The following is a 23,064-nucleotide window of genomic DNA, read 5'->3' on the forward strand; positions in this document are numbered from 1 at the left end:
GGGAGATGATGATTATATGGTTGCGGAAGGTAGGAGTGAGGGAAATTAACTTTAACAGTATTATAGAATGTGGAAAATCGAGGGAAGGGAGGAGAATCATCTTGAGATTAACTGGATTAATTAAAAAGGATGTAGAAGAAGAGGAACGGGAAAACGGGAAGTCCAGCAGATGGCGCTAAATGCAACACTAAGGATGCCGACTGCCATTTAAAACCAAGAAGAAGAAGAAGAAGAAGTAGTAGAAGAAGAAAAAGAAGAAGAAAAGAGTTCATTAAAGGGCCAGTGAGGTTTACAGCTGGCCCCCGGATGGACCGGAGCTGCTGGGAAACGAAACTTAACTGGAACCTGAAGTCTCACACTAAACCCCGTCGGGTCTCTTCCTCCTCGGCTCGCTGCTCGTCAGCGTTAGCTCGACATCTCGTCTCCATAAAGTTTCTCCGTCTTGCCCCCCACCTCGGACACTTAATGACAAGCGGTCAGACTTTTCTCCGCTTCAGTTAATTTCCTCACTGCGTTAGGTAGGTGTGTTGAAGTTGGCCTCATGGACTTGCATGCTGGCTGTTTCTGCTTTTGTTAAATGTGGGACGAACATGAAACCGAGCTCGGTGAGTGTCTTTGCACCAAGCGACAAAGGTGGTTGTTTTTCCGCCGTCTACTCTGGAAGGAAGTGGGTGTAAACCAAACTCAGTTTAATAGGAACTGTCCTCACAACATCAGTTATTCGCTGCTGCTGCTGCTAAATCCTCTTGTTGTCTTCTTCCCAGGGAACAAACATGGATCCTGATAGACAGAAACGCAAGGAGGAGATAAGCAACTCTCTGACATTTATACAGTGAGTCATTTATGAGTGCATCCTGACAGAAAGTGAAACCTGGCCTGACTGAATGGCTCATATCCTCAATAATGATTTGTCTCAGTACTTTTCTAAGCACGTTTACATCTTGTGTTCTAGGTCTTCTCTGGCTTTTCCGGAGCCTGAACGCTACCAGGTACCAACTGTTACTAAAGTCTACTGTCTGTCTCTTCACCCTTGCACTATAATCTACAAACACGTGTTCATATGTTGTCGTCACCTACCCCTCACTGTGCTTTCTGATTCGTTTCTCCCTTTAAATTCCTCTGGCCTTTCTGTTGATTCCTGGCTGCAAGTAAAATCCAGGACTGGCTGCCTTGTTTTCACATATTTTGCCTTTTCTCTTCTTGGACACGGCCTTGAGCTTGATTCTGTTCATGTCTGTCTTATAGTCACAATACTCTCATGGGAAGAGTTGGTATAACCATTCCTCTTGTCCATGCAACTTGATTTTTAACACTTTGTTGGTGATCATGGTAATGTTGGAAGATTTTCAATTCTGTGGCTGGGTCAGATGACGTTTAAGTTCACAACAATGTAATGCGACCATTCCCACAAAGCTGTGGGGTGTATCTACTTTAGTCATGGTAGCGCCCCGACATTTTTGTGACACACTACAAGTATCCTCCCTTTCCCTCCTCCCCAGGACTTTCTGACCCGGTTAGTGTGCAACCTGCTCAACGAGGGCAATGCCTCGTTCAGGGACGGAGACTGTGAGCAGGCGGTGAAAGAATTCAGTGAAGGCTTGAATGTCTCGCGCTACGCTGCAGCAGAGGACATCCAGATCCCGGAAGCTTTGCTGGAGAGCCTGTATGTCAACAGGGCTGCTGCCTACCACAGCATGGTGAGATGCCACCGATCCTCCACACCCAATCCTGATCTGTGCATGAGTCAGTCAGCCGTGGAGCGAGTTAAAAGTGGATCAACCCATAATCAGGATGAGTAATTATTCATCCTGCTGTAACTTTTCATCTGTACATACCAACAGTTGGTTCAGTATAGTGTATAGGGCTACATTTTGAAGACCAATAAGAGATATTTTTAGATTTATAAATTATACTTAACGTATCATGCAGTACCAGGGGAAAGCCTGCACATGTTACAATGCAGGGGATTGCACCACCAGCACCAAGGCAAAAGATGAATGCGGTAAGAGAGTGGGAGACAGGGCTAAGCGTCACAGGGAAGTTGATAGCTTGGGTTCAAGAGGAGGCCTTGGGATATTTGGGAGGACCCAGGAGTACACAGTAGTACACAGGAAAAATACAAAAATATTTTTGTATTAGGCTACTTTATTTTCATATTTGATTAATTAAATTAAGTATGTATTTATTTATAATGGAAGGTTTAGTCCTCTCTAAACCCATAGCAAGTTACCATGACAATCACACGTCCCTCCCACAGTTACATTTTTCTCCACAGGACCAGACTGACCTATCACAACAACTACTGTTTAGATTGTCATTAAAGCTTGTACAGACTTCCATGGCCCACAGAGGATGAATCCCAGTTACTTTGATGATGCCCCTGACTTTTGCTTTAGCGCCACCATGAGGTCGGCATTTCTGAATCAGAGTGAAATGGCACCTTTTGGACGCATTGTCTTGAAATTTAATTCAGACATTCATGTCTCCCTCATGAATAATTGCAATAGTAACCATCAGGTCAACATTTCAGTTTGTCTAATAGTTATGTTCATTATAAAATACCATAGCAATAGCAAGTGAAATTGTGAAGTAGTAAACATTGTACCTCCTCAACACTGTCTTTTTCTATGTATTATAATACTTACATGACATGTTAGCAAGCTGACTTTAGCATTGAGCAAATCACTGTCGTGCCTTATAGCCACACAGATCCGCTAGTGGCCGCTAGTGTGACAGTAAAGTCTTCGTCTTGTTTGTCAATAAGGCAATGATATGAAAAGGTAATAAGATAAACTGCAGTTCATAAACACACATGTCCACACAATAACTCCTACTAAGAATTTGGAGAAAATAATGGACTATAAATTATATAACTTATTCAACAATGTAAACGTTTCTGTCATCATCACTCACACCTGAATTGTGCAGCTTTAACCGGGTCCTTAACTTTCATCTCTCATGCCTCTCACAGGGGGAATATGAGCGAGGCGTGAAGGACTGTGACGGCGCTTTGAAGGTGTGCAAGGAAAGCCGCAGGGCACTGTATAGGAAGGCACTTTGTTTGAAGGAGCTCAGGAAGTACAAGGAGGCCTACAACTGCACCACGGACTGTCTGCTCATCACTCGTCTGGTAAGACACAACTGGGAGAGTCGATGCTAAACGTTCTAAGAAAATGCTGTCGGAAGGAGCTAAATGTAAATTAGTTTGAAAGGTTGATTCTTGGCATTCTGGCAGCATGGCATATATCATGAACATGTATCAAGAACCTTTGTGCACAGACATCAGGATGAATCCTAATGGATTTTGTGTACTGCAGTCTGAGCAGTACTTCGGTGTATGTGTGAACACCTGCAGGACTAATGATGTTCCCCTCAACCTCAGCTGTACAACGGTTCATGTTTCTTGCTAATTAGCAAATGTTTCCATGGTAACATGCTAAACTAAGATAGTGAACATGGTAATTATCGGGCCTGTTTAGCGTGTGAACATCAGCATGGTGTTATTATGAGACGCTGATGTCAGCATTTAGCTCAGGAACAGACTCAGAGAGCTGTGGAGTGGAAAAATGCATCTCTTCCTGCTCTCCTAGTGAAGATGCAGCCTTTTCCCCTTTTAACCTATGCCCCTGTTTACGAGCACATTGTCTGGCATTCCTCTCTATCAGTTTGGAATCTATAGTCTGGTGCTCGTCTCCCAGTGAGACCCTGAGTTGTGAAAACGTACCATCTGGGCCCCAGATCGTAAGACTAACCATAACAAGACCTTGGAGCCCAAGCCTCGCATTCCCTGAGTTGCGTACTCTTTGCTAAACGGCAGATGGGTTATAGATATGCTTTGCTTCTCTGACTGTCTTATCAGTCCGCCTCAGACTGCCTAGCACTGAAACAAGTGAAACAGGACAAAGACAAAGTCGTTGCAACATCTTTATTTTAAGATTTTCACCAGAAACTAGACTCTTAGCCTTGTTTCCTAAACTTTAAGCCACATGTCACGGCATTCATAGCAAATGGAATTTCCTTGGTAGTCACAAAGACACTCATCTCCATGACGTTGTCTTCATGATTCTTTTCGGGGGGTCAAAACTAACCAAAGTATAATTATCTATTATGTTGAGGATTGGAGACGTGGTTTCTCTTTTTAGCGTTGGTTACATGAACAGCAAATACAAGTTTTGTGGACCAGTTTCATGATGTACGGAAGCTTGTGCAAAGTATGAATTTGTTTTCCTGTTTTACTCTCAACAGGACAAACAGGTAAATGAGCTTGCACAGGATCTGGCCATCCATCTGGGACTGAAAAATCGAACACCATATGTTGGAGCAAAGGTCAGTAAAATGATTTTTGTTGCCTGACCCTGATGCAGACATGGTGTAGATTTGACTCATAATCAGTCTGTTATGGTGTCTATTCCAGGAAGGCATCGCAAATGGAAATATGACTGTTAAGGCAATCAAGGCAAGTTCCATATCTCCGAGTTTCACCACTGTACGTAGAAGCTCTCAGCTGACAATTATTTGGTATCACAGAACCTGCATACGGTGTTTTCCAGATATATTTTTATTTTACCTATTCTCTTATATTCATATGCTTATATTTTTGTGTTTGATTATACAACATATTCCCTCCTCACTTCCAGGTGTCCTGTAATCATGTAGGAAATGGAACAAATCCTCTGAGTAGCCTCCCACCAGGTATGACTTCTTGACTTTTACGTGATCTATTAACATTACAGGCAACATGTTTGTCCCCACATCTGTTTTCTTTGATTAAGTTCTTGAAGTAAAATCTAAATATATTCCCTGCTGCTTCTCTTCAGTCAGTTTTCCCAGCATGCCTCAGTCCTCCATTCCCTCCCCAGCCCCCAGATGCCGCCAACCTGCTTCGTCCTCGGTACCCAACTTTGGGGGCACCTTGGAGGACTCGGAGCTGATTGGAGATGACTTGGACAGCCTGCTCGACTGCATCCCCAATGAGCAGCAGCCAACTGAGGTTACATCTGTGTTTGTGTGTGTTTGTCCTTGCAGACGTGTAAACTAACGTCTGTCAGTGATGGGATGTAATGTTAACATTAAGTGTTGTAAGTGCAGTAAAATTGATGAATCTTGCTTTGATCCCTAATTCCTCACAGAACCTTTAATTAGGTTAATTTTGAACCTAAAATTAAGTCATTTTTCATGACAATGTAGTCGAAATGTTGGCTGTGTGGAAAGCTCTAATATCTGATCATTTCAGATATGACTTCTCTGCCAAACAGCATTAAGTCATGCGTGCATTGTGTGCTTTTCATTGAAAAAGGCAAATAAACACCTTCCAATGTACTCAATTTGAGCATTACATTTTTAAATTCTGTCTTTCTGTCATTTTTAATTTTTATCTTTTCATCGATCTTCACTCAGACCCCCACCCAGGTAGCGTTCCCAGTCCCCAGCAGGAGATCCACCTGTGAACGCACAGTTCCTTCTGTCCTGCCCGCCCCAACACCCCAGCTTCCCCCGGCCTTCTTCAGCTCAGCCCTCAGCCAACTCGACTCCCTGGACTCCTTTTCAGGTGGTGGGTGCAGCAACACAACTCGAACACTGGATGCCCTAGATGACCTGTTGACCTTTGGATCCGGTGGTAGCGCAGGTGCTGAGAACTTAGCACTGACCTCCATGGATGGTCTAGATGGCCTCGACTCTCTGGATGACTTCTTGGATACGACTCCAAGTCCTGCTGCTGGGAATGAGTCCCAAACCGAACTGGACACGGGGGAGAAGTCCCTGGATGATTTGCTAGATGAACTAGATCCCCTGGAGCCAGTGTCCGATCCAGGGGGTCGGGGTGGTGAAGTCCCTAAAATAGATGTGAAAGCTGTGGAACTGCTTGACTCCCTTGATGCCCTGGACTCGTTTACACCAGGAGAACGTGTCGTTGCTGCTTTGCCAGCAGCCTCTATTGGGGGAACAGGCCTGGAAAAGCTCTCCGATTTCAGCTCAACTGGTGATTATGAGTTCTTGCTGACTTATCATTTTATTGGCAAGGCAGACGGCCTGTTCTTTAAGAGGTCATAAAACAAATATCATATCAATCCAAGAAGCATGATGGTAGATTTGTGCTCACATTATTTCATTGGACGGACCTTTGGAGCCCATACAAAGTGAAGATATGCAGTTAAAAAAAAAAAAAAAGTAGAAATAATCATCAGAAATATTTTATACCCGGTTCTTCTAGAAAAGTAGGTAGAAGTACAGTGGAAAGGAGAAAAAACTCAAAAGTATTGACTGTATTTTACTGGAACTGAAATAGATGTTCCCTTTTGAAATAATAATTTGTAATTGTATTTCCTCTCATCGCTCCTCAGGTATCACAGACCCTCACACTGCTGCAGCGCCAGTAATGCGATCTCCAAAGATTTACTCCAAAGTAAGAGTGGTTGTCCTGCTTGTGCTACCTGCTCAATCATTGTCTTGTCTTGTAAGCATTAACTGAAATCTTATTCTTACTGTGGCAACAAAGGAGAAGAATAACCAACCACTGGTTGCCATCTCTAACCCGTTGTCCTCCACCCACGAGTTCCTGCCGGCCTGCTCTGCCTGTTTTCCTCGGAAAGGTACGGCAGCAGCCAAGCTCCGCCTCAAATCAACCATAGTGTGCAAAGAAGTGCCAATGATCCTGCTGCTGTTGGGGATTTTACTATCTAGGATTGTTAATGCACTTTAATATTCCGATAGCTTTTATAAAAAATGACCACCCACCCTCTCGTTTTCAGGTCAAAGCATATATAGCTTTGTTCACATACCACACCTGGTCCACAACTGTGTGCGAGACATTCTGCTGAGTAGACAAAAGACGGGTCATCCTTCGGAGTGGACCAGAGTACGAAAGATTCCTAACTGTTCCTTCAAAGGGCCGTTTGTACTTTGTAAGGGTAAGGATCTCTAAATCAAATGAGTGAGGATCTCCTCCTGTCGACTGTATGTTGGCTTTCATTGTTCATTGCACGGTAGATTTTCACACTTATAACCAGATATGATCTAAACAATAAGACTGATGAACTGAATGTATCAGAGATGGTTGCTTATATGATTTATACAATAACAATTCATTTGAGAAAGTATTAATGAAGTGCCAAGACTTTTTAGTGATGAAGTCACATGTCTTTGTTTCCTACATGGTGACAAAAAGAATCTAACAATTAGAAGAAAACATGTTTAGCAATGAATTTTAGAAAAAAAACCCCACTACTTTAGTCTTTTTGTCCAAATGGACTTATGTTCAGATGTAACTACACAGATTCTTCAAAAACAGCGACAAAAATGCATATGGATGTTATAATGTGTTTGAACATTACACCGACTAAAACCTGTGGAATGAAAAGAGAGAAGTAGATCTGTCTGTTGGTTGGCCCACCATTTTGGTCCAGACTAAACTACAGAAATGCATGGTGCCCTGGTCGGCTCCTAATGATCCTTTACATTTTCATGTGTCCTGTGAAATTTAGTGCTAATTATCAAATGTTACTGCAACTGTTGATGAATTTAGGAAAACTGTTTGAAAGGGAAATTGTAATGAAAATGGCGGTTTTATATCACACATGACTGCATGACAGAATGAGCTCTGTATTTTCTCGCATGTCAGAGGTGCTGAACTCCGGGGATTTGGGCGTTTGTAAGTTTGGAGAGAACTGCACGTTTGCATACAACCAGCTGGAGATCAACGTTTGGACAGAAGAGCGGAAGGGGACGCTGGACAGACACCTGCTCTTTGAAACGTCAGGTTTCAAACCGGACCCCGTTAACAACATTATTCGCCTCATGCAGGAACACAAGGGCATGTTCATGTTTCTCTGTCAGGTTAGTGCCCTCATACAGTTGTTGTTGGAAGTATTTATAATATATAGCTTTATTTACTCAGGACTTCCTCAGGCAAAACATCAATAAACGCATGCATAAATGCTGGAATAAATACAGAAATAAATGTAATAAGTATTTAATTAATACATTTAGGAATAAATAAAACTGTTAAATACTGGTAATAGGTTTATTAGGTTATACTAACCTCCTTATAAAGCAACTGACACAAAAAATCTATAAATTAATGCAGATATAAGTATATTTAGATGTATAGAAATGTGTAAATGTCCCATTTGAATATATATATATATGTACTATATTATTTTATTAAAATAGTAATTTCTGTGTTCAACTCTAGATACTGAGTACAAACACCTGTTTTATTGTGTATTGAAACACTGGATACCTAAGAAGTACCAGTTGCCAGTATTTTTTTTGAAGCCTGTAACCTGACACTGCTGTATCTATGTTTTTAATCTTCATATGCATATCTGGGTCGTAGCATTTTGTTGTATCATAATGGATGTATTCATTAATATTCATCATGGATTCATGCATTAATCATCATTTGACGGTCACCTCATAATATCCAAATGTGTTTCTGTCTTTCCTGTTTTTTTCTTTCTCCTTTGGTTTGTTTGTAGGAATGCTATGACAGCAAACCTAGAATCATCAGTAAGCGCTGTAGAGACAAACCCACCCTCTGCTCTAACTTGGATGCTCGCCACGCCTTCAATGCCAATAAGTGAGCCGTGTTTACATGAGTCCAAGTCCTCTTCCCCTCTCTCATTTCACTCATGCACTAACGCTCTTCTTCTCCTGTCGTTCTTTATTTTAAACCCGCGTTGATTCCCTCTGTGCTCGTCAGGTGCTTGGCGTTTGTGGTGAGGACGCACAGTGTGAACTACAACAAGGTCCGACCGCTGAGCGCGCTGTGCAACTTGGATTTGTGCCGCCAAGCCATCCGCTACGGCTGCCAGAGAGAGGACAGCTGCCTTCACGCCCACTCCGTCATAGAGCAAAAAACCTGGAGGGTGCAGCGAGACACCGGTGACAGTTTTATTTGTTCAGCTGAATTTAAAAATATGTAAAGTATTAGCCTGAGCTGTTTCTCTTGAAATCAGTGGTGACTTTATTTCTGTGTTTGTGTTCTTCTCAGGTATCAGCCCTGATGAGATTGTCAAAGTATCAACACAACATAATGACAAACAGGAGCACAACGCAAGCAAACAGAAAAGAGTGAGAGTTTTTAATATTTTTTAATAGTTTAATTGAAACAACTCAATTATTCTCCTGCATATAGATTGCTCTATCACATCCAGCAGTTTGTTGTGTGTGTTGAGCCCACATGTTCATGCAGTGACACCACTTAACACACAAAAACAACATATTTTTGGCAGATAAGAGAAAAGGATGAATCAATGTTGTTTAACGATTATCACTCTTACCTTTTATTGTCATTTGATTTTGAGCAGTCGTCTTCTGGAGGTAGTGGAAGCAAACCAAGAGGAGTTGGGAAGAGTCTGAACATGAATATGAAGTTTACCTGTGCTCAGTGCTGGCGCGACGGCCGGATCAGTGAACCAGACAAAGCCCTCAAGCACTGCACTGCAAAGGCCAGGCACGCGTGAGTAACATAGTATAATGTGCATAATTCCTGTAGACGTTTAGGTGATGTATTTAATAACAATAATCTATCTGCTGTATAAATGCATTCGTGTCATTATCAGATATCCTATTAAATATCAACCAAAGAATGTCAAGCCTGCCTGAAAACAAGGTGAAAGGTTAAATGTTGTTGTATATAAAACCCGTACATCACAGTGAGCCGCAAAGATCTAACAGCTTTCCACCTCCTTATCTGCATTCTCAGCCTCTGCTCACCTCTTGTGTTGTCATCTTCAGGTGGACTAAAGAAAGATGGGCACTGCTGGTCAAGTCCTTGGAGAAAGGCAAATGGGTCCAGGTTCGACCGCTGCCACGTGCCAAGAACTTCCCTCTGCAGTATGACGTGGGTCTGCTTCCTCTGCTCTCATGCACTTTAATACAAGACGTTTCTTGCATTTCTTGTATGTTTGATCATTATATTGTGTATATCTGGTGCTTTTCAAAGATGAAATCTGTAAGTTTGCCTATTGTTGTGCCATCTGTTGGAAGTCTATAGCGCACATTATCTGTGTTTAACAGTTTTAAGTTTCTCCTGGCAGATTTGTACCCAGATTTTGGAGAAAAGGAAATGTAACTACTCGGGCAACTGCACCTTTGCCCACAGCCAAGAGGAGAAGGAAATGTGGATGTATATGAAGAATAATGACTGTGAGTTATCAGAACAGTGGCTTTAAAGGAGTATGCCACTGATGTAGTATTGCACTCATAACACTGTCAGAAAAAAATCAAACTGATGCCACAGAAACTTGGATCCATTTCTAATCTCAAGTCTCACTTAAAGAACACTCGACTCCGATTGTTTGGGCCTTGATTTGTTTCTCATCCGTCTCTCACTAAACATCCTCGAGGTTGTAACAGACTTGTATTTGTGCCTGCAGTGCGGGACATGCAGCAGATGTATGACATGTGGCTGTCATTAACCACCCTCAACCGACAAGCAGATGGAGCCGCGCTCACCCAGCAAGTTCCAGAAGAGAAATGTATCGCCATGCCAACGGACTATGCTGAACTTATGGTGAGTTCAGCAACAGTTTGTTGTCCGTTTCAGTAAAGTCATAGACCGAAAATGCCTCCCAGGCTAAAACGTACACATTGTGTTTCCTGACTATCTGTAAGAAGCAGATGACGATGCTTTATTTTTTATAATGTAATCTCTTGTATTTTAGAGTGGCTTCCACTGCCGTCTGTGTGGTAAGAACAGTAACGGCGAGCGGCAGTGGCAGCAGCACATCTCCACTGAGAAGCACAAGGATCGGGTGTTCAGCTGTGAGGGAGAAGACGAAGCTCTGACGTGGAGCTACCGTTTCCCCGGCCCAAGCTTTGAACTTTGCCCCAAGTAAGTCATCCTGAATCAGGATTTGGAGTGTTGTTGGTTTTTGAACCACAGTAACAACTTAAGAAACCTGCCCACAAAACCTATAGAGTAACATCACACCTCCTGAATTTCTAGCTCATTGTTCTTATGAATATTTTTGTGTCGAAAAACGTATTTGATGGTGTTACTCATAGTACAGTTCCCCTCACTTCCACCATCAGCGTTTTCTTTTTTTGTCTTTTACAACCTGCTTAATTTACTATGTTGGTTCACTTCAGCCTGTGTTGCTCTCAGACACAGGCAGCTGTTTTTAATGAAAACACGACCCACCATATACTACCTGCTCTGCACCAAACGGCATTCAGGGTTGGTGGAGATCAAAGCGGAGCTAAAAGAAGAGTCATTCTGCTGATTTTGACACCAAATCAACTTTACAAGGGTATTTCATGTGTTTACAGCTTGTTTTGCGTGATGTTAATGTTTGACAGATCTCATGGCGGCTGTCCTGACGGCGTGAGCTGCGACTACGCCCACAGCTTAGAGGAGCTGCAGGAGTGGACGGAGAGACGGGATTTCCTGCGACAGAAGCTGGCCAAAGCCAGGGAAGACATGCTCATCATGCCTGATGAGTTTGACTTTGGGAAGTTTAACTTTCTACTTCAGGACTGAGTTTTTTATTTTTTTTCATTTTTATTGTGTAAGCCATTAACTGCCAAACAAACTAGCATCTCTGTTTATAAACAGTTTTCAAATCAGGGCCAAAATCAGGCAGTCGTCTGATCAAACTAGCAGTATATACAATGTGCCTGCCAAAAGGTGACTTCATGACATGTCATTGACTCTTTACTTTAAGTATTAAAATTTCTTCCAACAGCATTTTCAGTGCTACTTTTGCTAATGTCGGTTCAGCTAAAACATCAGTAAAAAAAAAAAAAAACACAGCAGATACAAACACACTGTTCATCACAGAATCTTCATGGAAGGGTCATATTTAACCATACATGCATCTGTTTGAATGTTAAATTGTTTTATTTTCTTACATTCCATAGTTCAAGAGAGAGAGAGAGGATATTCACGGCTATAACTGTGCATTAAATCCCAAAAGTCTTCAAACAAACTGTGAAGTTCACGTCTGATTTGTTTTTTGTTGTTATGATATGACGTTTTATTCTATGTATAATTCTGCTTCATAATATTTTCATCACTATTGACTGATGTTGCCTAAATTATGAGACTTAATAGCTTTGTTCATAGTTTAACTCGATGATAAGCGTTTCAGTGCGCTACTCGAACCGGCCACTAGATGGCGCGGGGGACTCGCGTGTACCCGGCCTCGAGACGCCTCCGTCTTGCAATAGGGTTGCACGTGCTGCCGTGCGTGGCTAGAAAATGTGCTCCGCGGAACAGAGTTGTTGTTGTGCTCATTCTAGAGCCCGCCCCTCTGCGTTCTCATAGGCCACGCAGTGTGACTGACGGGCGCGTGCTCAGCCGCCGACGAATCAACCAGGTCCGGGGGGCGTGGTCCACCGTGCTCATTATCATACAGGTTGTTTGGACACATGCTGTCGTCCTCGTGATTTGACTTGCTGCGAAGTTGGTTAAAAGTGACTGAAGTCAGACGCGGACTCACAGTTCGAGTGTTCGGTAGAGACGTTCACAGGTCGGTCGTCATGTCAACCGCTAACCAAATCATCTTTGGAGAAAGGAGCGACGTTCCTGATCTCCTCAAGTCCTTGGCAGACTATCCCTTCTCCTTCCCTGCCTTTGATGACACTGGTAAGAACATTATTGTGATGTTTGTTGTTGCTTTTTAATCTGGAGAACAAACGCGTTGCACTTGTTACTATGCAGTAACTATGTAGTGTTATGTACTGTAAGTCTAATTGTAATGTGCTGCATCACCATCCGATCAGTCTCCATCCTGGTGCCTATTTAATACTTAATACTTTTGATGCTCGAAGTAGTTTTCACGTTGAAAAGTAATAAGTGACAATGCATGACTAGTATTAAATTGAGGAACTCATACCTCATTTAAAGTAAAAGATCCCACCACCACTGGTGTAAAGATATTAGAACTAATATACAACTTAAATCCTGATGTATGAGCTGTGGAACACCTCAGTAACACTCAGTTCAATGCAATGTTGTCTGGTCTCTTATACACGCTCCCTCCTGCTGCAAACAGGAACTCCCCATCGCTCTGATAACCAGTAAAGACCAGGCTTGTATGTTGAGTTTACCCTCCTGTAGGTCCAACTTCAATGTGTCAGCATAGCATGTTTGCTGTTTCTCCACACAGTCACATCACAGCAGTCTGCAACTGATGCAACAACACTGAAACAGTCCCCCGTGCACAGTTTCATCACATCATTAGCTGCTTTGAGCAAGTTCTTCTATATTTTCTTGCTTGCTTTTGGGGGATTCTTTTTGGGCATTTATACAGGAGAGAAGGAAAGAAATATATAAAGTGAATACTGGGCCAGTTGTACCTGAACCAGGTACAAAGTTGAACCAGGTACAACTTTGCCTTTGAATCTGAAAGTTCACGTTTGTGTCATTGGTACATATACAAAAATATTTACAAATGGCTTTGCTCATTTCATTTTTATCATCTTGCACTGCCATATTTATTACCTGATGACACAATAATATATCTAATAAAACCCAAGCATGTGATGTATTATATTGTGAGAATCTCAGCACAACATCAAGATGAATATAATTTACCAGCACAAGACTGCGTGTCTTGACTGTCTTGTTTGTTGTGCCAGGTATTAATATGACCTGACACCTTGCTGTCTGCCCTGCCCTGTAATTTAATGACTGCATGTTCTCTTGGTGACGATGTTTCTTTCTCACCTTTCCTTTCCTGTGTTTCTTGTCTTTGAAAAGCATTTTAGTGCAGATTCATGCTATAGTGCAGAAAAAAAGAAACAATCCCTCTTTTTTATTACCAGGACAGTAAAGAGCACCAGCAAGTTAAAAATCAGATTATTTCATTGCAAACAAACATTCTTGTTCTCATCTGCCTTAAAAGTTGGACCACAAGACCACCCATCTGAGCTGCTTAATGAGTTAATGCAATGTTTCCATTAATGTAAGTGGATAGTAGAGGACACCGAGAAATGTTTTTTCTTGGAGTTTCTATTGTAGGCCAAAGGGTGTTTGCATGTTTTACATGCAGCAGATTTGGGCTCAAGCTCTTAATCAATCTCTGCAGGATATTTAGCAATTAAGAAGGAATAACAACTCTGTATACTGCAAAGTATTTGTACAAGTACAGGTGAGGTACTACACATAATTGTTTGTGGTTATTGTGCCACATGGACAGCCAGACTGACCCAGTTCCCCCTGCCACATGATCAGTTTGATATTCATCTTCCTGACAAAGAGGGAGTCTCAAGCTTTGTACATTACCAGTTCTTTAGTACTTCTAAACCAGCTTGGAGGTTATTTGTTCATAGAGTAAAATATATATGTTTATGAGAAATTAAAATGTGTTTTTCTTCAGTGCCGGATTCACAAAGCAATCTGCTACCTTGGTTAAGGGTAATTCAATATGGTTTGGATTGGGACCATGGATGCAACCTCTCTGTTGTCAAGCTAAAAGCTGGATTTTCACCTATTCAGTCACAGCAACCCAGCATTTTAAGATGGCAACATTTGACATGGTTGAATCAAAAGTCTCACTCTATATATTCTACATCACACACTTATCATGGTCAAATCAAGGTAAAAAACAAACATATTAAATAATAATAATGTTCATGGAGTGTAACACGAATGCACATGGTCACGAGTAATGCTGAGAGATGACAATGTGAACAGTACATCAGTGTTGTCTTTAAATCCTCTCTGTATTTAAGCTGCTGCTGCAGGGGCTTAACTGGTTTCTGTCTCTTGAAACAGAACACTTTGTTTACTGTGTGTGTGTGTGTGTGTGTGTGTGTGTGTGTGTGTGTGTGTGTGTGTGTGTGTGTGTGTGTGTGTGTGTGTGTGTGTGTGTGTGTGTGTGTGTGTGTGTGTGTGTGTGTGTGTGTGTGTGTGTGTGTGTGTGTGTGTGTGTAAGTAAAGCACAGTTAAGTGGCGAAGGTGGGGTGTTTGTGCGGTTTGAACATCGTGTTCCTGAAACATCCTGCTGAGGAGAGCGACAGACTCGCGTGCTCGACATGGCAGCGCGTGCACGGGAACGTGATATATCCTCCGTTTGTTGTTGTTGTGGGACCGCGTGCGAGCATTAGATGTGGAGGATTTAACTTGCATTAAAAAAAAGTGCATCGTTACAATTCCAGTTGTGTGCAATAATAGATGGCGTGATGAGCTCGTTACCATAAAACGACGTGAAACTCATACTCTCATCTTTACATCTGTCTGTAAAGAACATGCACCCCTCTACCGTTGTGTCCTCGTGCGCGTTCCGACTCGCCTTCATCCGCACGTGCTAAACATCTGAAGCAACGCCCCTCAACAGATTGTACTTTCACGTGAGTGGGACGGGGGCGGGGTCACGTGTTTAGCCACGAGTATCCTTGTGGCGGGGATATGGAAGTGACAAAAAGTCTTCGCACGAGCGCACCTCATCGTATATGTTTTTTGGGGGAATGTAGAGCGGGCAGCATGCAGTTTAATCTGTAGTCATGATGAAAGTGGGCAAATGTGTCACGTTGAGCGCTTCAGCCCCGCAGGTTGCACGTGTATGAGAAGTGACGCTGCTTCACGAGACTGCGCGCTCCCATCGCGGTCCGCTCGTCTCTGTATCGAGCTGACGGCCATGTGGAGACGGCTCGGCCAATGAGCAGTCCCGGCAGCGACAGACAGACAAAGAGGAACGTCCTGTGCCTTCACAGGCATACATTCAATACGGACGGCGCTCACAGCCAATCAGCGTCTACTCTTCCCTGCGTGGGCGGGGCTCGTGGCTCATGAATATCCAACGAGCGCACGGTGGGCGCAGAGAACAAGGGGCTCGTGTAGTTGTTGTGTTTGCGTCCTGGAAGCGCTGATAACGGAGCTGCAACCCGCGTCGCCAGTGGAAGCAGTGAACATCCGCGCTTGGTTTCTGTTGCTTCCCCCGGTGGAAGAAGGCTGCTCTCGGTACTGTTCAGAACATCGCCCCGGTCTCCGGTCTGCTCGGAACTCGGCGGGAACAATGTCCAGCAAAGCCGCGGTGACAGTGGCGCCTCAGCCCAGCGGACACGTCGTGAGAACGGCTCCGCACAAGTCCTTTCCTTTTGTTTTAAAGAAGATCATGGACATCCCCCCTCCCAACATCCTGGAGGAAGGCGACGACGGTGAGCTCCGAATACGAACAATGTGTCACAGACAAAATGATCAACACCACGTTAACTGTATGCGCATAATCCTCGCATTTACGCCACGCGCCGTTAATTGTAATTGAGTAAATGATGCGCGTTGATCGAGCGGTGAGGACGGATGTGTCACGGAGCCCGTCTGACCCGAGGCTGCGAGGAAACAAAAAAAGAACAGAAAGTTCCAACTGGTCTCTGCTGCTCTCCAAGCAGCGCACTCACTCAGGCTGGGGACGGTGCTTAGGGAAAAGGCAATGCTCGGAGTTTCGTTATTGCTCTGGTGTTATTAGGTTTGCGTGGTGGTGCATTCGTGGAACAAGCGGGACTATTTGCATTTATTTATCCTGCGCCTTCCCAAGTCTATTTTCTGGTTTCCAAAAATCTGTCTTTTATTCCATCTTTACGCACTACTTTGTCACTCTCAAACTCGTCGACAGGCATTTTGGTTGAAACCACCACCACACCCCCTTTTCCGCCTGCTAATGAGCTCTCCCTGTGTGTGTGTGTGCGTGTGCGTGTGTCTGTGTGTGTGTGTTGTGTGTGTGTGCGTGTGTCTGTGTGTGTGTGTGTGTGTGTGTGTGTGTGTGCACCTGTCTTGAGACTCCCTGTTTTGTTTGCACAGGAAACATTTTGCTTGCAGCGAGCCATCGTTTGTTTAACCACTGTTTCTTTCTCGACTTTTTATGCAGAATTGGAGAAGGAGAAGCTGACATCTGAGGATGTGGAGGTAGGCGGGGCCGGAGCAGCCAGTGCTGGTGCGGGTTCCAGAGGAGGCGGCGCCGGTGGGGGGGTATCAGCCTCCTTGACCCCGGCCATTTGGGAGAAGACCATTCCCTATGATGGGGAGACCTTCCACTTGGAGTACATGGACCTGGATGAGTTCCTCCTGGAGAACGGGATCCCTGTAAACCTGGAGGAAGAGGAGCTACAGAAGACCCTGGCCTCAGTGGGAGTCAAAGGCAAATCCTTCCCCAAGGTTACTCCTACAGCTACTACTCCTCCTGCTGCTGCTGCCCCAGCCTCAGCACCATCCCTCTCTATCTCCACCGCCTCTATGGTCACCTCTGATCCAGAGGAAGCAGTGACAGTCACTATGTTACAGCCAGCTAAGCTAGAAGACGATGATGATGAAGAAGAAGAAGACGAAGAGGAAGAAGACGAAGACGAAGAGGAAGAATCTTTGTCAGAGGAGGCAACAGTAGAAGTGAAAGAGAAGAAAATAGGTGAGAAAAATAGATGTATTAGAATTGGATGCACAGTTCCTGTTCCTTTTTTAAATTCCACATTATTATTATTAGACGGAATAACGATAGAAATACACTTAGATTCTTAAATTCTGTATCTAGTAGCTGTAGGGTGTGCTTTTAGTTGCTCTAGCCTTGCAGACACTGGGGTAGCATTAACCAACATAACCTATGTAGACAACCCTGACCTTTGAGCTCATGTTATAGCTTTTATATGTTTGGCACTTGGCCAGCACGACAGTTCACGACACATAACTGAGATCTGTAAAAAGCTGCAACTAAAAGCAAACATTGTCCGTGCCCTCGTCATCTACAAGGTTAGCCACAACCAATAGTCTGTGTAATGTGTGGGACGTTTAGGACATCAACTCTTCCAATTCCTAACAATGTTTGCATATGAACACAAATGTTTGGGCTTCTTTATTGAAAGGGGGTTTCCTGTATCCACTCTTACATTTTTCCTTCCATACCAATAGATCGTAACCTGGCAGATCGTAACACTCCCTCCCCCATCGACCCAGAAGCCATCGAGGTGGACATTAATTTCCAGCCGGATCCCACAGACCTGGTCCTGTCCAGTGTGCCGGGCGGCGAGCTGTTCAACCCACGCAAGCACAAGTTCTCCGACGAGGAGCTGAAACCACAGCCTATGATCAAGAAGGCCAAGAAAGTGTTTGTTCCAGATGAACAGAAGGTAGGCTAATTTATTCATTTTTTTGTTCCAAAACTGCAAACCGTCAACAAATGATGACTGGGAGACTTGTTGATGACTGTTTTGGTCTGGGTCCCACTGATAATAGCACAAGAACAAACTGTAGAGACATGGCCATCCAGCCTGTTCTTTAAAAAAAAAAAAAATGTTTTTCTCCTTTTTTTCCATGTTATTATTGTTGTTTTTACTGGTGTCTGTATGTTCCAAGTAAAAAACAATAAAACATAAAGAGCTAACACAGTATTAACATTATTATATCACTACAAAAATGGACGGCTAAGTGTCATTACAGTTGGACTAAAGATGAAAGCATTTTTAAATAGAGTGGTGGATTAGAAATCAAAGGGGGGGGGGGGGTCACAACACAGATGTTCGTTTGTTTCAAATCCCTCCCTATTGTTGCTTATATCCAACTCTGCTTCTCCTGTTATGTCTTTCTCATTCGCTTTCATTCTAATTCCCTCAGGATGACAAATACTGGTCCAGGAGAAAGAAGAACAATGTGGCCGCAAAGCGTTCTCGTGACGCACGGCGGCTGAAGGAGAACCAGATAACCGTGCGCGCCTCCTTCCTGGAGCGGGAGAATGCAGCGCTGCGCCAGCAAGTATCCGAGATGCGGAAGGACTGTGGTCGCTGCAAGAACGTACTGTCTCGATATGAAGCAAAGTACGGCCCGCTGTAAAGAACTCGGGGCAGAACCCACGAAAGTATCAATGAGACAAAAAGCAGAACTCCCTTCCCCATAGAATTCAACACAGACACAAACCACCAAGGGAATCTAAATTTGCACTGTTGTCGTTGCTGCCCTGCAGTCACTGTGTCGAGCTCCAGCTGCTGTTTCTAACGCGATGCTGGAGTTTTTTGGATACACACTGGCAGGCAGTGAGGCATGATGGGAGCGGTGGTCACAGGAAGGCCTGTGGAGAGCGCCTGGCTCCTACACTCGGAGAGGAAGGGGACGATAGTGGACCCCCCCATGGTCAAACACACATGGAAAATCTGGTCCGCCTCATGACGGTTTCAAGGAAGTCAGGAAATATGAAAAAGGGCAGAGTGGTACAAAAGAATCACAGGCTTTTAAAAACATCATTTTTGTTTATCACTGCACAAAACTTCTTCTTATTGGACCAAAGCATGTGTAACGTCAGTTAGAAGTCCTCTATTTAGAACGGTGCACACTGGCCGCCCCTCATTTCCTTGTGTTGCACTTATGTTTGTGTCTGTACTTCCTTTAAAAAAAAAAAGAAGAAAAAAAAGAGGCTCAGACGAAGGACGTTGTTTAACTCGTAGCAGTGTAGGAGAGGAACAGGTTAATGCGTGATGAAGATGAGATCACAGTGGTACTTCCAGCCTGCAGCTAACGGAAGAACAGACTTCAGGTCTGCAGAAGAGAAGACGTTTGAGATTAGCGGTGTGATTCAGTCACGGTTCTTCTGTGCACAGAAATCGTCTGTATATAGTCACCTCCTTGCACCACATCGATCAGTGTGTAATACATTTTTGCACTTTCTCTTTAAAAAAAAAAAAAAGTGTGTAAAGATTATGGTGGTGGCAGGTATAAATACGTACCGCCATCACCACCATGGGAGACCTCGTAGCTTATTAGGGGGAGAAAACATGCATGACCTACAATTTAAAGCTACCTTTTCTACTAACCTCAGATCAGCTTCCAGAGCCTCACAAGATTTTGTTAAAGAAGACGACTTTCTTTAAAACACGATCATATTTTACCAATGAAGAACATGTTGTAGTTCTTTTTTCCTTTTTTTTTTTTTCCTGTCGATTGCTTTTGAAGGCGTATGTCCGATGATCTCCAGGGCCCTCACCGGTGGAGGGGTATGTTGATGTGTAGGGATGTTTATTTTACTGCACACTGCAGGTAGAGGGCACTAGAGCCACTGCCTGCCTGCTCATGGTGTAGTGATGGCAGGTTTTTCTTTACGATTTAGCCAGTCCCAGAGTTGACTGCGTCTAAACCTTGTAAATAAACGATTGTCTCGCGGTCTTTATTTCCTAAGACAGGAATTCTGACCGTGTCTTTATTAACCCAATACTATCCCTTATATTTGCCAAATAGTTGATGAGTTCTGTATTTATTCTGATGGTAATAATGCATCTGTTGATTGTGATGTACAACAATATGTCAGATAATTCTATTTCCTTTTGAGGAACAATACTTCTAATGAAACTAATGCAGGGAAATCAATGGGTAAACTGTGCTTTTGGATGTTTGTTTTAAAAACAGATTTATATAGTTTTATGGGATTTTTTTTTTCTCTATATACATACAGCATGTGTCTGAACACATAGAAGACAGGGCACACTCTTGTTTACCTCATCCAACACTTCCTACTTTGAATGATTAAAAGTTTAGTAGGGCTACAAAGTGGTGTTGGTTGAAGCAGAGAGCACATGAAAAGCGGCGCGGTCCCATTTGACAAAACTTCGACTCTGAGTTGATCGAGTTCTTTTTGCAAAACTGAGTCTGTCCAAATTAGTAATTACATCACAGACTGTTATGGGACTCTATATCTCAAGTGTCTTTTTGGCCGATGCACATTTTGTGATCGGTCGGCTTGTGCTCACGATCGCCGTAATCTTGGAAAGAAAATAAATGTGGCAATAATACTCTGTAATGTAATGCTCGTTTAATTTCACTAATGATGTTGTATGTAAAACTGGTATGATGTACTTAATAGAAATGCCCCAAAGTCATTTGTGCTTCCAGTTTAGATCCTCTGTAGTCTAGGATCCTAATGCATGAAACCCAGTAAACGTGTCTCTTTTTCTTTCCTTGAATATTTTACACCAAGTGTACTTATGTCTGTAAACCATCACTGAAAAATCTACATGTTTTTTTGATGGTCTATTGTACAGTTCTGTCAAAGCAGAACATCTTTGCTATGATGTGCTCATTCTATGACTTGAGTCATAGCGCCACCCGTCTTTGTGCAGCCAGTGCTTGACCTTGGGGTGAACATCAGCTGAAAACAGCATCTTTTGATCACTGTGTGGATTGTTGTCTCTTTACTAAAGATTGATTTATATCTAGATACACTGGATCAGTTGGTGATTTTTGTTTTCTCTCCATAGTTTGTTCCAGTTTCCTGGTGGTGTGGAAGGAGACGTTTCAATGTGTTTTATGTTGCATTGACATCCAAACGCAGCATTATGCAGTTGATGAATGCAAACTTAGTAATTTTTTAAAATTCAAAATGTTCTGCATTAAGCTGACTAAAGCTACTGATGAAGAGATTATTTTAGAAGACATAAATCAAGATCCTTTACAGCACTGTACACAGTATGTAGCAATTTTCTTTCTTTTCTCTTTGATGCAAAGCACTTCATGGAACCGGCTGTAACTCTCAAACCTGCTCATTGTTGTTTAGCAGGCTGCACACTGCCAGTTCTACACATGCCGAGCTGCTCATAGGGAGATCATAGTAATGGCTTTTTAGATCTGCAGCTGTCTGTCACCACCTACAGACAAAGGCTGGAATATCTGCTGCACTTTCAGAACCACCTTTGGTCACCTGATGGTTAATGTTACAATGGCATGTTTAAAAAAATTACAGTTTTACAGTAACCATCAGTAACAGTAACCTCCATGTATGACTTAAGGCGCTTCATCAGTAGGAAATTGAGCATGAAGATGTTAATCGACCTGTCCGTTGTGAGACAATAAACAACGGATATGTTGGGATAACTAAAATGCTCAAAAGACAAATAGAATTTGGTTTAATATGTCCAAAATTAGGTGCTATTGTATTCTTTGCCTGTAGGTGGTGCAAATTAGCATCTACATCTGTAGGTCTGAACTGCTGTTTTCAGCCTCTGGTCTGAAACTGTTGGCACTGGCTTTGGGTGCTGCACATCATTGACACAATGTACTAGTTTGTTGTTCAAAGTAGCTACAATACTCTTGAAAAACAATAATTAGTAAGTTTTTTTAAATATTTTTGTTTGTTTTTTTGATGGTGTTACTTTCTTTACTTTCTCTTTTTTATACAAACATGTTTTTGTTAGGTGTTTTTGTATTGTCCTAACCATGTATAGGATACATGCAACTGCAGTACCATGTCCTAACTGTATCTTGTATACTGCAATTGAAATAAATTGGCATTTAATGCAACATAGGCTCTTTTGCGTGACCTTGCAAACCAGCTGCAGCAGCTCTAATGGGAGGCGCTGAGACAAAGAACGGCTAACAAAAGAAGCACAGTTGGATGGACGACGGAGGGAGATGTTCTCCTCACCCGTTCACGTGCGCGATCCCCCACGTGCACATGTTATGTACACACACATAAGCGTGATTATGTTTTCCCCTTTGTTGTTTTCCACTGTCCCTTCATTGCCGATGTCCTGCTGCTCATCAGTATTCCAGAAGAGTAGGAGATGTTGCGTAATGATCACATCAACACACTGGGGAGCAGTGTTGCGTAACAGCAGCAGCCTCAAATACATGTGTGTGTGTGTGTGTGTGTGTGAGAGAGAGAGAAAGCGAAGTGAGGAGGCAAGGGAGGGGCTGTGGGAATGGGACACGATCAGATGGTTAAAAGGATGGAGGGGAGATTAAAGGGTGGTAGAGAGGAAGGGAGCAGCAGGGGGTGAAGGAGAGTGAGAAGGGGGGATGCAAACAAGATGGCAAGGGGATGGACGGAGAAAGATGGAGAACTGGGATGCAGTTGAACATGTGAGCTGAGGGAAGGCGGGAGGGAGGGAGGGATGCAATGAGTGGGCGATGAAAACGTGAAGGAGAGCCAAGGAGGAGCCCAGCCATGCATGTTAATGTCACAGCACTACATGTTACTATAGCGATCACAGCCCATTGCGTTGACATGAGCATCTGCTAGACGCACTAGCACAGGACAGACAGACCGCCGAATGATGAAATTTAAAGTAATATCTGCTGGAATGGGTCCAGCTGAGGTGGGTGGTGAGCAATCTGGCTCTTCACCATTAAAGAATTTCATCTTTGCTTTG

General features: G+C 43.1%; 2 protein-coding genes across 8 annotated transcripts; both read left to right on the top strand.

The window, feature by feature from the left end:
• The first annotated feature begins 257 nt into the window (after nt 1-257).
• LOC311031394 (zinc finger CCCH domain-containing protein 7B-like) lies at nt 258-11,933 on the top strand. 5 transcript variants are annotated; one of them, XM_084037701.1, is made up of 23 exons: nt 258-605; nt 765-832; nt 953-989; nt 1,500-1,697; nt 2,972-3,130; nt 4,246-4,326; nt 4,415-4,486; nt 4,638-4,692; nt 4,818-4,990; nt 5,398-5,980; nt 6,342-6,403; nt 6,497-6,590; nt 6,750-6,908; nt 7,619-7,833; nt 8,478-8,578; nt 8,702-8,883; nt 8,993-9,072; nt 9,309-9,460; nt 9,739-9,844; nt 10,041-10,149; nt 10,380-10,516; nt 10,668-10,837; nt 11,305-11,933. In XM_084037701.1, exons 1-23 carry the CDS (start codon nt 552-554, stop codon nt 11,483-11,485), a joined length of 3,228 nt encoding a protein of 1,075 aa, XP_083893827.1. In that variant the 5' UTR covers nt 258-551; the 3' UTR covers nt 11,486-11,933. The 5 variants fall into 5 exon arrangements, with proteins under 5 accessions (XP_083893827.1, XP_083893829.1, XP_083893828.1 ...); XM_084037703.1 differs by having other exon boundaries at nt 4,860-4,990; XM_084037702.1 differs by having other exon boundaries at nt 4,415-4,456.
• A 508-nt stretch (nt 11,934-12,441) lies between these two features.
• Nucleotides 12,442-22,213, top strand: tefb (TEF transcription factor, PAR bZIP family member b). Of its 3 annotated transcripts, none has more exons than XM_084036631.1 (4): nt 12,442-12,592; nt 16,815-17,348; nt 17,846-18,063; nt 18,548-22,213. In XM_084036631.1, the coding sequence occupies exons 1-4, from the start codon at nt 12,487-12,489 to the stop codon at nt 18,761-18,763; spliced, it is 1,074 nt and encodes a 357-aa protein (XP_083892757.1). In that variant the 5' UTR covers nt 12,442-12,486; the 3' UTR covers nt 18,764-22,213. The 3 variants fall into 3 exon arrangements, with proteins under 3 accessions (XP_083892757.1, XP_083892755.1, XP_083892756.1); XM_084036629.1 differs by lacking the exon at nt 12,442-12,592 and adding an exon at nt 15,807-16,107; XM_084036630.1 differs by lacking the exon at nt 12,442-12,592 and adding an exon at nt 15,815-16,107 and having other exon boundaries at nt 17,861-18,063.
• The last annotated feature ends 851 nt before the right edge of the window (nt 22,214-23,064 follow it).

The sequence above is a fragment of the Eutrigla gurnardus genome (genome assembly GCF_963514095.1).
Source record: "Eutrigla gurnardus genome assembly, chromosome: 20".
Lineage (NCBI taxonomy): Eukaryota > Metazoa > Chordata > Actinopteri > Perciformes > Triglidae > Eutrigla > Eutrigla gurnardus.

What these genes read in the sequence shown, in the direction of transcription:
- LOC311031394 (XM_084037701.1), top strand. Translation starts at nt 552, where the DNA reads ATGCTGGCTGTTTCTGCTTTTGTTAAATGTGGGACGAACATGAAACCG. An exon ending in CGGAGCCTGAACGCTACCAG is followed by an intron (nt 990 to 1,499) that starts GTACCAACTGTT and finishes CCTCCTCCCCAG; the next exon opens with GACTTTCTGACCCGGTTAGT. An exon ending in CACGCCTTCAATGCCAATAA is followed by an intron (nt 8,579 to 8,701) that starts GTGAGCCGTGTT and finishes TGTGCTCGTCAG; the next exon opens with GTGCTTGGCGTTTGTGGTGA.
- tefb (XM_084036629.1), top strand. Translation starts at nt 15,966, where the DNA reads ATGTCCAGCAAAGCCGCGGTGACAGTGGCGCCTCAGCCCAGCGGACAC. An exon ending in AGTGAAAGAGAAGAAAATAG is followed by an intron (nt 17,349 to 17,845) that starts GTGAGAAAAATA and finishes CCATACCAATAG; the next exon opens with ATCGTAACCTGGCAGATCGT. An exon ending in TTGTTCCAGATGAACAGAAG is followed by an intron (nt 18,064 to 18,547) that starts GTAGGCTAATTT and finishes TAATTCCCTCAG; the next exon opens with GATGACAAATACTGGTCCAG.